Genomic DNA, 14,019 nt, shown 5'->3' on the forward strand with positions numbered 1-14,019 from the left:
TAAGTTATAAAAAATTATCTTGGCTGATTGTGAGAGAACTCTATAATTTCCCATGAACACCCATAGGTGTCAAGGCCTGTTGTGAGGTAATGGAATGGTATGTAATTTACTCTGAGTCATTGTACATTATGCTGTGTGGATTACATACAAAGCAAACATCGAGTGCATGGTGGGAGCACTTGTGCAGACAGACTGAAGCATATTTCCATAGCATTGAACCATCCATCAAATGCAGTGCTTCTGATGTTTCCCACAACAAAGAGTATAAAAAAAAAAAAAAGAGCCACCAAAACAATAACTATGCTTAAAAGCATTTGCAATAGCCCTTGTATTTGTCTGGTGTACACTGAAAACAAAGAACTGTAAACTAAAAAAAATATTTATCAACTTTACAGTGTTGAGAGTAAAATATTAAAATGCTATTTGCGATAATAAAAGAGTGAAGTTCTCTCCATAAGGTCCATCAAGACCTAATGCTGAACAGCTGATTTTTAGACAGACTTGCATTTGCAGCTGTCTGGAAAATATTGGCGGAAGAGAATTGACTGAAGTTACAACTTTATAAAGGGACTGTGATGAGGCATTTCTTTATCGTTTACAGTGATTTAATCCACACTCCTATATCATGTAGACTAAATGAATAAAAACTATTCAGATATACACTTTCATTTGCTTTTATTTATTTTCATAGACCAAGTTTTGTAACATCACACACACTTCCTGATTACTTTCTTTTACTATATTTTTCTTTATTAAACATTGGTTTTCTGATAAATAAAGCATGCCAAATTGAATGACAAAGCAAATGAGAAACAACAAAATTTTAGCTGGAGCTCGGAGTATGTGTCTCTTTGATAACAGTTTTTGTCATTAACAGAAATAATTCAAGACCATGAGCTGCGCAGCAACACATTAATATTAAATTAAATTTAATTCCTATTTTTAAGATAATTCAATTAAAATATCACTCATTTTGCTAGACAACAGGAAATCTGTGTTGTGTGTTAAGAGCACAAGAGTAATCCCACACAAAAACTCAGCTGACAACCACTGATGGACTGAATCTGGCACAAAATATAGTACTGGGTTTTTATTTTTTCCTTAATATCTTTCTGGTTTTTGCTTTTAATTTTTTTTTTTTTTTAAAAGCCCTAGCTTCTTTCATTGCTTCAAATTGTTTTAAGTTAACCTGAAATATGACCAAAAATTCTCACTTACTTAAAAAGATATTGTCAAGATTTGCAACTAGCATAAAACTAATTCATAATTTTTAAAAAAAAGTAATTGATAATGTAAATACTTATGGAAAAAATATCTGACTCTATTTATTTTATCTAAATTTCAGTATTTTATGTAATTTGTGGATCTGGCAATCTCATTTTACAATTATATATTCTGTTAATTAGAATAGTCTAGACCATACTACCCTTCTTAACAATTAGAGCCCTCAACATCATTATGAAGTGTCACATAAAAAATATTTGATTAGTAACATATCCCAAAATACTCTCATTACAATCACTGGGCTTTGGTAGGAACAGATTTAAATCCAAATTATCAATATCTGCTACGTAAGAAAAATTCCATCTCCACTGGAGGCAGCAGCAAAACTCCCAATCATTGCAATTTATCCAGTCCTACTGATCACATTCAGGTGTGTTTTGAGACTGATCTTTTTAATGTGAAAATCTCCTTCTTGCCACAATTACTTTTTGCATAAATACCTTGAGACAAAGACCCTGATGTATTATTTATTATTTGTTTGCATGTAGGAAAAGCACAGGAGCTCCGACTCTTCCACACCCCCAAATATCTTTCAAAGGTCCATTCACTTTCACTGTACACACACTGAAGACAGCAGAAACACTATTTGCATCTTCATGGATTCCTTATATTCTGAAGACTTGGATTTGATCTGGATGAGCAAATACCACCCTCAGATCTATGGGCATATTTCTACTGACTGCCTGTAGCACTTAGTCTCGAGTCAAGCAGGGATTGCAGCTACAGAGGATGACACAGAACTAAAAAATTACTCCTTCCAGTACAAACCAAAGAAGAAATGAATGGCAAAATACTAGGAAGAGAGTAAGATGTTTCCTACACACAGGGATTATAGGTTTTTCCTTAGAGATATCACTGTTACCCTCTCTAAGACAGTGACAAATAATTAAAAAAAAAATCTTGAGGTGTCTGAAAGTGGCTTTCACATAAAAGTACTGGAATCATTGTTAGGGGAATGCACAGTTGGTGCAGGACCAGAGCTGAACTAAACTGAATAAGCGCTAACTCTTTCACTGCGCAAAGAGCCAGGCTGCAGAGTAGGGTCCTGTGGTCATTTCAGCAGCTTTTTTGGACTGGCTGGGGCCACAGCGATGGTGCAGCACTCCATCTCAACCCACATGTGCTACTCTAAAGTGATACTGCAAGTGCTGTGACCTGAGAGCTCCATCAGCTCTTGTAACTCAGGTCAAAACGTAGAAAGTACCGGGTGTTGTAAAAGCTTCAGCCTTCTCTAGTCAAGTCTCTCTACCCCACATTACAGCACCTGCAAAAGTCAGCTCTTCTTCTGCAAACAAATTGGAGCTCTGTGGTGTCCACTGGTCTCCTGGCTACTTTTGGTGCAGCAAGTCTTTTCCTTGCACTGGCTACCTTTTCAAACCTGCTAGCTCAGTTTATTTGAATTCTGGGTTTGTTTGCTTATTTTCATGGCTAGTTACGGTACTAGTACTGTATACAACTACACATTTACTTCAAAATGATCAAATTTGACACAGAAGGAAAGATGATAACTTACTTCCCAGAGATGCTGAGTGTTCCTGATGGCACCTGCTTGAACCTTCTCTGGCAAGAGCAAAATTCCTTGGAAGGGCCCAATCCAGGTGCCCTGCTGGATCCGTTGTGCCGCACAAATGCCATAGGCCAGGCCAGGCACTGTGCTGGTGCACAGACACACTTCCCGGGGCAGGTCCCGGAGCCACTCCGGGATCTCGGGCGGAGGGGCCGCCGCGGCCACGCTGCTGGTGCCCACCAGCCGGCGCAGGGAGTGCAGGGGCCCATGCATGGGGCACTCGCCGTTGCGGTTATCAGCACACATGTCACACCCTGAGGGACAAAGAGGGAAAAACACTATCAGTACGGTGCTGCTGGCCACCACCATCACCGCTGCCACAGGCCACATCACACAGATTCCTACGCTTTTCCTGTCATCTCATGGCAGTCCAGCACTCCTGCACACCGTGCCCTTTGTGTGTTGCTCAGGCTGGTTTCTCAAATCTTAGCAAAGCCCTAAACAAGAAATTCCAAAGGCTGAGCAAAAATCCTGCAGACAATTTGCAAGCCTGGTGTATTCACAAACCTGCCAAGACTCATTTACTTTAACAATATTTTTTAAGATGAATTTTTTGACTAATATAAATAGCCTAGTTAAACCATCCCAGTGTGTTTCAGTAAGACATTTTAAAACACAGTCATAGCGCCTTACAAGTCCCTCTCAATTGCCTTACCACAGCTCAGCCCAAGGGCTTAATTGGAACAAGATTTAATTTAATCCTTATTTTCAATGAACATTCACTCTGCTTTTTACATTAACATGTGTGTGCATGCCTGTCTGTTTGGAAAATAAAATAAATAAATCAGAACCTCATGAGTGACAAATTGGAGCCTGCATGCACATTTACTTTCCTAAAGACAAATCTAATCTTAAAACTGAAATTATGTAGCAAATATTACTGGTTCCTAGCACATATTTGAATTTTTTTTTATTGAATGAGAACTCATGCTCTTTGCCTATTACATGTAACTCAAGCTAGGTAAAAAAACAAAACAGCATGTATGGGTTTGTGAGCAATTCCTGTGAAAAAGATCAGTTTTTAAAAATGTTGATTTCCCTAACTGTCATTAATAACGGATGATGTGTCTCTATTTTGGGAAGATCCTACCATGACTTTTCTTTTCTGACCAAAGAAAATTTTGGTGAAATGTTTCCACTGCATGCTATTCCATACACCACGAATGTACATCTTCCAGGAAAATGTTTCCTGTTCAAGAAATTAATTTCTCTGAAGATATGCTGAGTTAACATAACAATGAATCTCTTGAAATAAGTTACCATCTTCTTCACATTTCATTTTTGTAGCACAATAAAGGTTTTCATATAAATTTAATCCAGAAATACAAAGAAAAAACCAATAATTATGGCATAGTACTCTGGTAGCAAATCCTACGTCTTTCCCCTAATAATTTTATTTACCACTCCTTATAGAAACAGCACAGCATTCACTACAGAAGTAGGAGTTTCTTGGTGTATGCCACAGATTCAGACTTGCTAGATTGCCTGTAACCACAGTTTCAATTCTCAGGGGGCCTGACTCAGATGCTCTTCTTTCCAAAGTGGATGTACTGTGTATTAAGTAGGCCTCTTTCCTACAGATCCTTCAAAGGAAAACCCTCCCCTCATTTCAGCAAAAGCTGCTAAAGGATAATAAAAGATGCATCTTCAAATTATGGCTTCTGTGTGTATTCTCCAGTTTTAGACGCCCTACATAAACATTATTTCCTGTCATCCTCTTTCAAATTTTAACATAAAAAAGTGGTGCATTCAGCAACATGGAAATATTAGTAAGTTACATGCAGAAGCCAATTTCCCTCAAAATCATTGCACCTTTGGGTCTTGGAGAAAATGCATGTCTCCACCCGGTGCTCGTCTGTCCGAGTTCCCTGCCCGCAGCATCAGTGACAGATCTTAGCAGAAAGCAAGAAGACAAGCCCTGAGTTGTGCATTAGTCTGGCGGATGCCCCTGCAGAAGGGCTGCGCACGAAACTGGCTCCAAGCCATCCATCCCTGACAAGTCCGCGCAGGAGACGGGAGGGAGAGGAGCGCCGGCCGGCACGGCAGGACAAAGCCACCTAGTGGGGACCGCGCTTACGTCGGCAGGAGCACGACTTTGGCGGGAGGATGCAATTTCGCCTTGCCCTAAGGACGTAATAATCCCTGCCGCAAAACGACTTCTGTCGGGCTAAACCGCAACTGCAGAACGGGTTTGCTGCTCAACCGCATCAGTTAGAGGTGGATGGAGGATGGGGTTTGCAGGACTCCGGGGAAGACATTCCTGGCGAGTCCCAAGAGAAGATTGTCATGCAACAGATATTCCTACAACCGTTCTGAGGCATGATGAATAAAAGGCCTCAAGTATATGCTGGGGGGTGGGGGCAGGGGGAGGATTTCTTGGAGATTTTTTGTTATTATTTCCACAGCTAATTTGGAAAGTGAGGTATTACCACAGCATCTTTTCTTCCCTTTCCTCTTCAAAACCAGTCAAGAAATCCTGTGGTTTTGGCATACCCAAAGATGTTAGGGGCAGCACTGTGGTTTGGCACTGGAGGTCACATAGGAACGGATCTCAAACAGGAAAAGGGAAGAAAAAACCCCAAACAACAAAAAAACAAACCCACAATCCAAAACAATTTGGCAAGTGATACACTCTAAACAGATTATGGCTGAACTCTATGATCTACAGTTGGACTTGATGACTTCACAGATACTTTCCAACACAAATTGTTCTATGATTCTATAAAATCTGGCATCTACCCATGCAAGTTAGAAAGGAAACCTCTCACAGGAAAATAGAGGGCTTAAAGAAATGATGTCTAACCATGACGTCAATTAGCACCCAGAGTAGACCCTTGAATTCTACCTGTTTGCACTGCTTTAGGGTTTTCTAGATGTGCAACTCTCCTCACAACTAGCTGATTACAATGGCTTTCTTAGAGGAACTGTATCTCTGGAGAAATTTACATTAAACATGCTAAAGTATCTTCATTACTCCAGTCAGACAATTTCAGTGACAAGTTCCAGCATCCTGCCACCGGACATATATAACTTTTCATGCACAAAAATCTGAGTTCATGCCTAGAACAAGAATTTCTTAACTTCATCCTGACAATATGTGTGCATGAGTGAGGGTTAAACATTTTATTTCTACGTTTCCAAGAAAAAGAAACGAAGAAATTGACAAGGAGTATAAACAAACCCTGTGTCACTGTCATTTACTCTTACAGAAAGTCACACATGGTGATATTTATTTTCCGCTGTCCAAAAACAGTGGTAATGTCTTAATGCTTGGCAGTCACAGTATCTGATCCCCTGCTGTGTTCCTTTCCCTTTGTCCTGCCAAAGCTGAAAATTTGGAAAATGGAACATCTTCTGAAACTGTGTTGGCTAATGGCTTGTTGATGAGAAGGGAGGAATCTGTCTTTAATATTAAGCAGTACTGAAATTCTTCTTAGTTTCATGCTTTATACATTTAACTTTAGTTGTTATGTAATTGTACAAATAAAATCTTAAAAAATTCTCATAAATGTTATAAGGAGTGGAAGCCATCCTAGGTATATTTTACCATGGCTGGAGTAAAAATCTACTGAGCATCTTTTGCTCTTCTGTGACTAACTTTCATGTAATACGTGGAAGCATCCATTTAAGGACCATCACTTTAAGCAGTGGATTCCTTTGCCTCAGAGGACAATGGAAGGATTTCCTTCATATGAGATTGGGAAAAAAATCAAGAACTGCAAGACTTGCACGCTATCCCGCCTCACAGCAGGATCAACAGCATAATCTTCATGTGTACTGCAGAGTACAATGTGACACACTGCACCAATGTGCCTAATAAGACATGGAAAAGAAGCGGGGGCTTGAGAGGGAGTGTTGTCCAGTGAAATTACTGGAGTCTCCAAACTGGATGGTGGCCATTATGACCCATGCTGGTGTGGGGAGTTCATGTGAAAGTGATGCTTGTACAAGTGTGAAATTTCCAGAGGATGACCACACAGGGCAACAAGGAGAGACACACTGTGCCCTTCCTCCAGTTTGGCCTCCAAGAGGAGCTGTGTGTGAGTACAGGCCTTCTCCAAGGACAGCTGAAATGGATACTTCCACTGTCTGTAACAGCATCAGTCAAGTCCCCAGTCAAGTAAAGAAGAAGCAAGGAATGTGAGAAAATTGGAGGACTTGCTGAAAATGGAAAAAAAAAGGAGGACTGCAGCCAGGGCAGAGTATGTCCTGATAAAATCCAGAGATCTAGAAGGCAAAGTCATTGGGAATACTCCATTGCAGGCCCAGATACAGCCAAACACCTTGGAAGGAGATCAGTTTCTTACTTTATACCTTCTTATTCTGAAGATAAGGAGGATTAGGGAAAGGAAGATGCAAGGAAAAGAAAATTAAAGGATTTCCTAGTGGAGCTGTTTGGCAAGGTTCTTATGGAAGGACTGCAATATGTTACTGTTTATGTGCCTCCAGCAAAATGAACATAGTGTAATGCCAGTACCATAACTCCATGTGAGTACACTTAAAAGTACTAAACGTAAGCAAAAGGACATATCATTGCCCCCAAAATGTAATTTTAAACACTCACCAACATAAATAACACTACTACTGTAGGCTTTAAAGCAAATCTGAAAGGAAAATGCTTTTGTCAGTTAAAACTACGGTTTAGCACGGTGTTTTTACCAGCACACCAGCTGTAACAATAAATGAAAGAAATATATTTTTTCCTTAGCAATAATATGCTTCAAAGGTGCAGTTAGACTGGATACCTGCAGTTTGCTGGTATTAAAGAAGGGTGGCCTCTGACCCTCCGCTTCATAATTCGCCTCAAGCATGCAGGTATCCAGTGTAAGTGGCCATCATTTCACATGGTATTACTCACTTGCAAGTATAAATCACTACGGCTGGCCCTGCATCCCTGTCTGGGCCCGGGTACCCAGCTAAGCAGGAGGGAGGGCTGGAAGAGGCAGTACTCTTTCGTTTCCTGAGGACTGGGGCTTTCCAGAGAAGCACTGTCTCCCTTATACTTCAGTTTCCTCATCGATGAGCTGGTATTCCTTTTGCCGAATTATTGGCAGCTTCTTGCAGACTGCCTGACTGGAGGCAGACCTTTGTGGGGACGAAACACAGACGCACTTTCCCGTCGGGTGCCCTGTATTTACTTAGTTATTTAGTTATTTATTCTAAATACTCGTTGCAGAGAGCGGGACCAAGCTCAGCCCGCTGACCCACGGCCGTCACCGCGTTCCGGACACCCGACCTCCTCTCTGGCCGGGCTGTTACGCCCTCGCTCTCCCTCGCCGCTCCCCGCGGGGCGCAGAGGAGGCGAGCGGAGCCCCGCCGGCGGCACGGGCGCTGTTTCCGCACCAGCGCGTGAGCTGCCGCGGGGTCCGAGCCTCCCGGTCGGGGGTCAGGCACATCCCGCGCCAGCTCCTCTGTGGAAGATGTTCGAGGGCCCGCCTAGGTGCCCTGGGGTGGGTCAGGGGACCCGCCTCGCCTGCGGAGAGGCTTTCAGGTTATTCTTAAGAGGCGAGTGGGGGGCGGCTTGAGAGGCGGGTTTGGTTTTCCCTGCCTTCTACCGTAGATATGAATGAATTAAATTTCCGTGTCAGGTATGAGAAGGGTAGGAGAATATTGTGTGTAGATAAACCTTGCCACCCTCTGCCCCTGAGAGACCCCCATATACAATGTAGAGATGATGAATTGTCTCTAGGAGAGGAGATCGAAGTTCAGTCCGCACCGGCTCCACTCTCTCCTACAAAACTATAGGGCAATTAATTGTGGCTTGTCCCCTCATCCTTCATCTCCTGGTGGCACATATCGATGGAGATTACTGCTGATGGACCATTTTATCACCCTAAATAAACAGTCACCACCTTCTCTAACCTCAATCTAATGTATGGCTATCTGCTATGTTTAAGGGTGCTGGGTAACTAATGATGTAAAATAGCTAAATCATACAGGTTACCAGCAGTCTAGAGAAAAAAAAAAAAGTCCAAATATTTTCCACACCGATCCACTTCACAGCATGTTATATATACACTGTCTCCCCATAAATTGAATGGGAAAAGGCGTGCAAAGTGCTTGGTCGCCTGACACTTCAGTTTTACACAGGGTATTTATTACAGTGGCAGGTTGGTGCTTTCTGGCGAAGGTGGAGGAGTCTCAGCGTTCTCAGTGCGGAAGCGTCTCCCCAGAAGCTAGGGGCAAGCCTCCAGGGGAACAAGCCGGCCCCGCAGCCCCCGGACTCACCCTAGGATATCTCCTCCTGGCCGGCCCTCCCCCAGCGCCCAGAAACACCCTCGTCCGTCCAGATTCAAGGCTGGGAAGCAAGCGGTCCCCAGCCGCCTGCCACATTATCAGGGCTTTAACATAATCCCCTTTACTTCCCTGGGAGTAAAGACTACAGGGCCCTAATTAGGGTTTTGTTTCTTGATTGCTTTTTTAATTATTATTTTTGCCTAGCTAACCCCCTTTCAATTTAAAACAATTACATACAGACGCTTAACCCACAGCTCCTAGGCGGCCCTCGCCCCCCTCCCTCGCCCAAGACCGTGCCATACTCATTGATATTTGACGATCAAGGCGTGTGTCTGTGGGGAAACCGCCGCCCATCCATCTTCCCGCGGCGGCCGCCCGGCGCCGGGCGCTGGGGAGCGGGGCCGGGCGGGGTGCCGGGCGGCCGGGAGCGCCTCGGCCGCCGCTCGGGCTACCCCGGCGAGCCCGGCCGCCGCCCCTGGCCCACCGCGACCCAGCACAGGGGCCGGGACACACCCGAAGTTCGCCGGCCCCTCTCCCGAGAGGGTCGGACCTGCCGCGGAGGGGCGACACGCGGGGAAGAGGGGATGCTCGAGGTGGAGAGAGGCGTAATATTTGGGAAAGTAGGAGAGACGGGGCACTCCCTCGGTTGGTGAAGGAGGTACAGCTAAGATTAGAGCCCGAGAAGCAGGCGGAGGCCTGCTGGGCCGGGCAGAAGAGGCGGCGGACGCCCCCGCTCCGGGGAGGGGATTGATCCCGGCGGGTGGGTGTCTGTGGCAGGCTGGAGAGAGCCCGCCCGTCTCGAGGTCTCGGTGGGGCTGTCCGGCGATGGAAGTGCAGCAAGTAAGTACAACTCAAACTAAAGTAGACGGCTCCTCATCTCATCCGCAGCCCCCCACCTTCTTCCCCTCAAACGGACAGAGGATGGGAGTGATGCGGAACGGGGAGTGAGGTTGCGAGTCAAGGCAGCTGGAAATCCAGTCTGCCCACGGACCCTAGCGTGACCCCGGCGGCGCTCGAGGAGCCGCGCAGGGGCAGCCAGGCCCGTGCCCTGCAGCTTGTTCCCTTGGTCGTGAGAGTGCTCGGAGTGCGTGGCACGGCACAGGCTGTAGTTGCCGAACTCTTTCTTCACTTACAGTTTACTTTTTTCTTTATTTTTTTTTTAAGCATGAGTTGCCCAAAGCAACTGCGCTTGGTCCCAGAAGACTGAAACACTCGCGTTGAAAGTTTCGCTCAGAGGCACCTAATAACCGCTGGAGCGAAAGCCGCCCTGTAAACAAGTAAATTATATGAATGTTTAGGTCTAACTGAAGAAAAAAAAAAAAAAAAAAAAAAAAAAAAAAAAAGGGCGAGACAGCGCTGGCTGTCCCCTGCCCGTCCTTCCGACGGCGACGGCTGCCCTGTCACAGCCGGACGCGATCCACAAGCGTCCTTCCCTCAATCGACGCGTTTGTCTTCCCGAATCCACCTTTAATATCGCAGTCGGGAAGAAATTATTCAGGCTTCGCCTGCGACTCTGCGGGGTGCTATTATTCCACTCACTCCTTAAAAATGTTTCCCCCCTAAACCGCTTTTTAATATTCCTTTCTCCTTTTAAAACCTTTACCCTTTAGATTTACAGAGCGGCCCCGAGCAGCAAAACATGTATTGTCTGAACGGTTCGGTTGTGGATTAGAAGTGCATTTCGGATTCCATTTTCTGCATGTAATTTATAACGTCAGGTTTTCTTCGCCCAAGAATACAAAATACTTGAACAGGTTTCACTACAGGGTAAAACCAAGCATGAGGAAGTCTCTCAAAATAAAGTCGACGTCCAGTATAGAAAGATATGCAACGTTAAGAAGGCGGGAAAATCTCCACCAAACTCCGACTCAACTTTCCTCTCGCACATATGCACAGCGCTTAAGACTATGCTAGCATCCACGCAGTTTAATTAATACACGACAGAGTGTCATGGAAACTTTCAAAACAAGCTCCACATCTGAAATTAAATTAAACTAACCCGCGTTTTTCTTGGGCGTGTGTTTATGGATTGCTGGTTTGGGGTATCGTTTGTCTGTTCAACAGCCTTCCTTAAATAGACATTTGGGGAGTGGTGGTTGAGAAGAACAACAAAAATAAAGAGTTTTTTAAAAACTTAGGATAAAAGAGAGTGTTTGAAACAATAATAATTTAAAAAAAGTGCACGCGCTGAAGCCATGTGTTTTAACAGGGACAGATCCGTGTGCTCTGAATGTTAGTTATAAAACTGATAAACTAATAGGAGTTCATATAGTTCTTTTCACCCCGTGAATTTCCTCGGTGGGGTCGTATTGATAGATACAGGAAAAAAGGACAGACAGAACCAGTTGCTGAAATTACAAACCTCTCATTCATACAGATGTTTAATAATAGGGGCGCCCCCTCCTCCCCCCCAAAAAAACCCCTCCCAACTGTGTAATTGGCAACAGCAGTATTAAACTCTTTCTAACCACCAAGTCCTAAATTAATTCTGACACTCAAGCAGACTTTTCGTCTAGAAAATCAGCTTTTCTCTCTAAATTACCATGTCCTGCTTTTCCGTAGGGGTGAAAACTAAAACCAGCTAGGTGTTAACGAGGTCTGAAAGGAAACGATACTCCGAGATAAGGAAGAGGAAAACTTTGCCCTAGACCATCTGATGAAAACTGCAACTTTTACCCTTCCCAGCTCGGAGGAGTAATTGATTTCTGGGTATTCAGCGAAGCCTGGACTTTCCAGGCAGGAATGGAATGGGACACACAAGACGAGAAAGGTCCAGCTTTGTAGCTAGCTGCCCTGAACCATTGCTGAATCCTTTCTTCTAAGCAACACTCCGAAAGAAATCTACCCCCACCACAGCCTTTCCGGTGAAGCGTGCCTTCCAGGGAAGGACCTGGTTTTCAGATGAGAAAAACTGCTACTGAAGGGTTGCCGCCCGTCCCCTGAAAGCACTGGTAAAAACGCAAAAACTGAAGGGAGGGAAGGGCAAGATTGAGGATGCTCCTCGTGGAGGGAGAGCGGCAGGCACCAACTCCGGTCCCCAGCCTGGAGAGTCCCCGGGCTGGCCCCGTGCGGGGAGAAGCGGAGGGTGAGGGGTGGAAGACTGCGAGAAGGGGTACGATACGTACGGTTGTTGGGGTCGCTGGTGTGCTGGTTCAGGGGGATGATCTCCATGCGCTGCTGCCCGTACAGGTAGTAGTCCAGCTCCTCGGCCGTGCATCGGTACCGAGCGGCACCACGGTCGCCGCATTTGCCGCCGCCGCTGCCGGCCCCGCACAAATCCTTGCCCTGCAGGGGAGCGGGCGCTCCCCCGGCCGGGAGCTCCGAGCTCTGCAGCGGGCCGAAGACAGGGAGCTGGGTCACAGGCAGGGAGGTCAGGCCAGCCAGGGAAGCGGCCGCAGCAGCCACGCACGAGGAGGTGGAGGAGGAAGACGGAGTGGACGAGGAAGAGGAGGAGGAGGCGGAGGAGAGGGAGGTCGGGCGCTGGCGGAGGCTGTCAGCCGAGGGCTCGGCTCTCTCGGGCGGCTGGAGCTGGGCGAGGGGCCCGCTGCTTTTGAGCTGGCTGCTCTGCGGGAAAAGCTGCTGCCAGTGCTGCAGATAGGCGGGATCCACCTTCAGGAACGCGGATCCGCCGGGGTCGCCGGGCTTCATCATCGCTCTGCCTGTGGAGCGGGGAGGAAGGGGACAGAGGTGTGAGACCCCCGCCCCGCCCCGGCAGGGCCGCCCCGACCCCGCGGTCGGACACAGGCTCGGACACGGTGGGCCACGCGTGGGCTCTGTGCCGCGGCTGTGCGGGATCGGCGGCAGGACCGTGCGTCCGTCGCTTCCCCTGCCCGTGGCCAGGTTCGGCAGGAGAAAACCTCGTCCCGAAAAGCCCCAGGACGAGAAACGTGGTGGCCGGGGTGACAAGGCTGTCCCCGGGTGCCCGCCCCGGAGCACGGGCAGGAGGCGGGCGGTGGCGGGCAGCCCCTTACGCCGGCCCGCGGCCGGAGAGCCCCCCCGCCGCCCCGCAGGGCGCACAGCTCACCCCGTCCCCGGCTCACGCACTGTCTTCCCCTTTCATTCCCTTCCCTCTCTCCGCGGAAGCAAACAACTCTCTGCTGACAACAGGGAGGAGGAGGAGGAGGAGGAGGCGGAGGAAAGTTCAGTCATACGCACACACGCGCGGGTTTCTCCTCTCCGGCCTCTGCTGCTTTCCACACGGGCGCTTACAGGCGGAGGGCGCGGGCCGGCATTGCCCTGACCCCGAGCGAAGGTGCCCCGTCCTGTCGGGCAAGTCGGAGGGGCCCCGGCCAGGGTCTGCCTTACCTGAGTGGGGTGAGCGCTGCTGCGCGGGTGGCGTGCGAAAGTGTCGGCTGCCCCGGGAGCCTTCGAGCCGGACGGCGGCTGGGACCGAAGATTTCTCTGGTCTTTGTCCACGCGGGAGCGGGGTGATCCTCCTCCAGGTGCCGGGGACCGGCGGGCCGGCTAGCTGCGAGCCGCCGGGCTCCCTCTGCCGTGGCTACGCATCGCAGTCGCGGCCGGGCGCTCGGCTCGGCTCTGGCAGGCTCTGGGCGAGACACGTGGGTTTTACGACAGCGCAAAATACAAGTGTGTGTGGTGTGTACGAGAGGGAGGGGAGGGATCGGGAAGTTACCAGCGAGTCTGTGTGCAGAGCTCTTTTTTTGGCAACTTCCCCCACTTTGTTCCTTACTCAACTTTTAAAGGTGCCCCTTTCTTCCTTTCCCTCCTTTCCCTCCCTCCCACCCTCCAGCCTTCTACCTCTCTCCCTCTCCCCAGATTCTCTCCCTCCCTCTCTCCAGTTTCCCTCCCACTCTCTCTCTCTCTCCCCCCCCCCCCCCCCCCCCCCCCCCCCCCAGCTCCAAGCACAATCGCCCCGGAAAGAGCTGGGCTTTTGGCTTTTATTCTGACGGGAGGGGAGCGATGGCCCGGCG

At 47.6% G+C, this 14,019-nt stretch overlaps 1 protein-coding gene across 2 annotated transcripts in view; it reads right to left on the reverse strand.

Moving 5' to 3' along the window:
* The window catches only part of PRDM6 (PR/SET domain 6), a 77,412-nt gene extending 63,831 nt beyond the window's left edge, over positions 1–13,581 (reverse strand). For both annotated transcript variants that reach the window (XM_048292879.1, XM_048292880.1), the window contains exons 1-3: positions 13,394–13,581; positions 12,214–12,747; positions 2,798–3,105 (exon numbers count right to left, since the gene is read on the reverse strand). In XM_048292879.1, the coding sequence (XP_048148836.1) occupies positions 2,798–3,105; positions 12,214–12,739 (834 nt within the window). In that variant the 5' untranslated portion in view covers positions 12,740–12,747; positions 13,394–13,581. The remainder of the gene's footprint in view (positions 1–2,797; positions 3,106–12,213; positions 12,748–13,393) is intronic.
* Positions 13,582–14,019: the final 438 nt, after the last annotated feature.

The sequence above is a fragment of the Corvus hawaiiensis genome, chromosome Z, assembly GCF_020740725.1.
Source record: "Corvus hawaiiensis isolate bCorHaw1 chromosome Z, bCorHaw1.pri.cur, whole genome shotgun sequence".
NCBI lineage: Eukaryota > Metazoa > Chordata > Aves > Passeriformes > Corvidae > Corvus > Corvus hawaiiensis.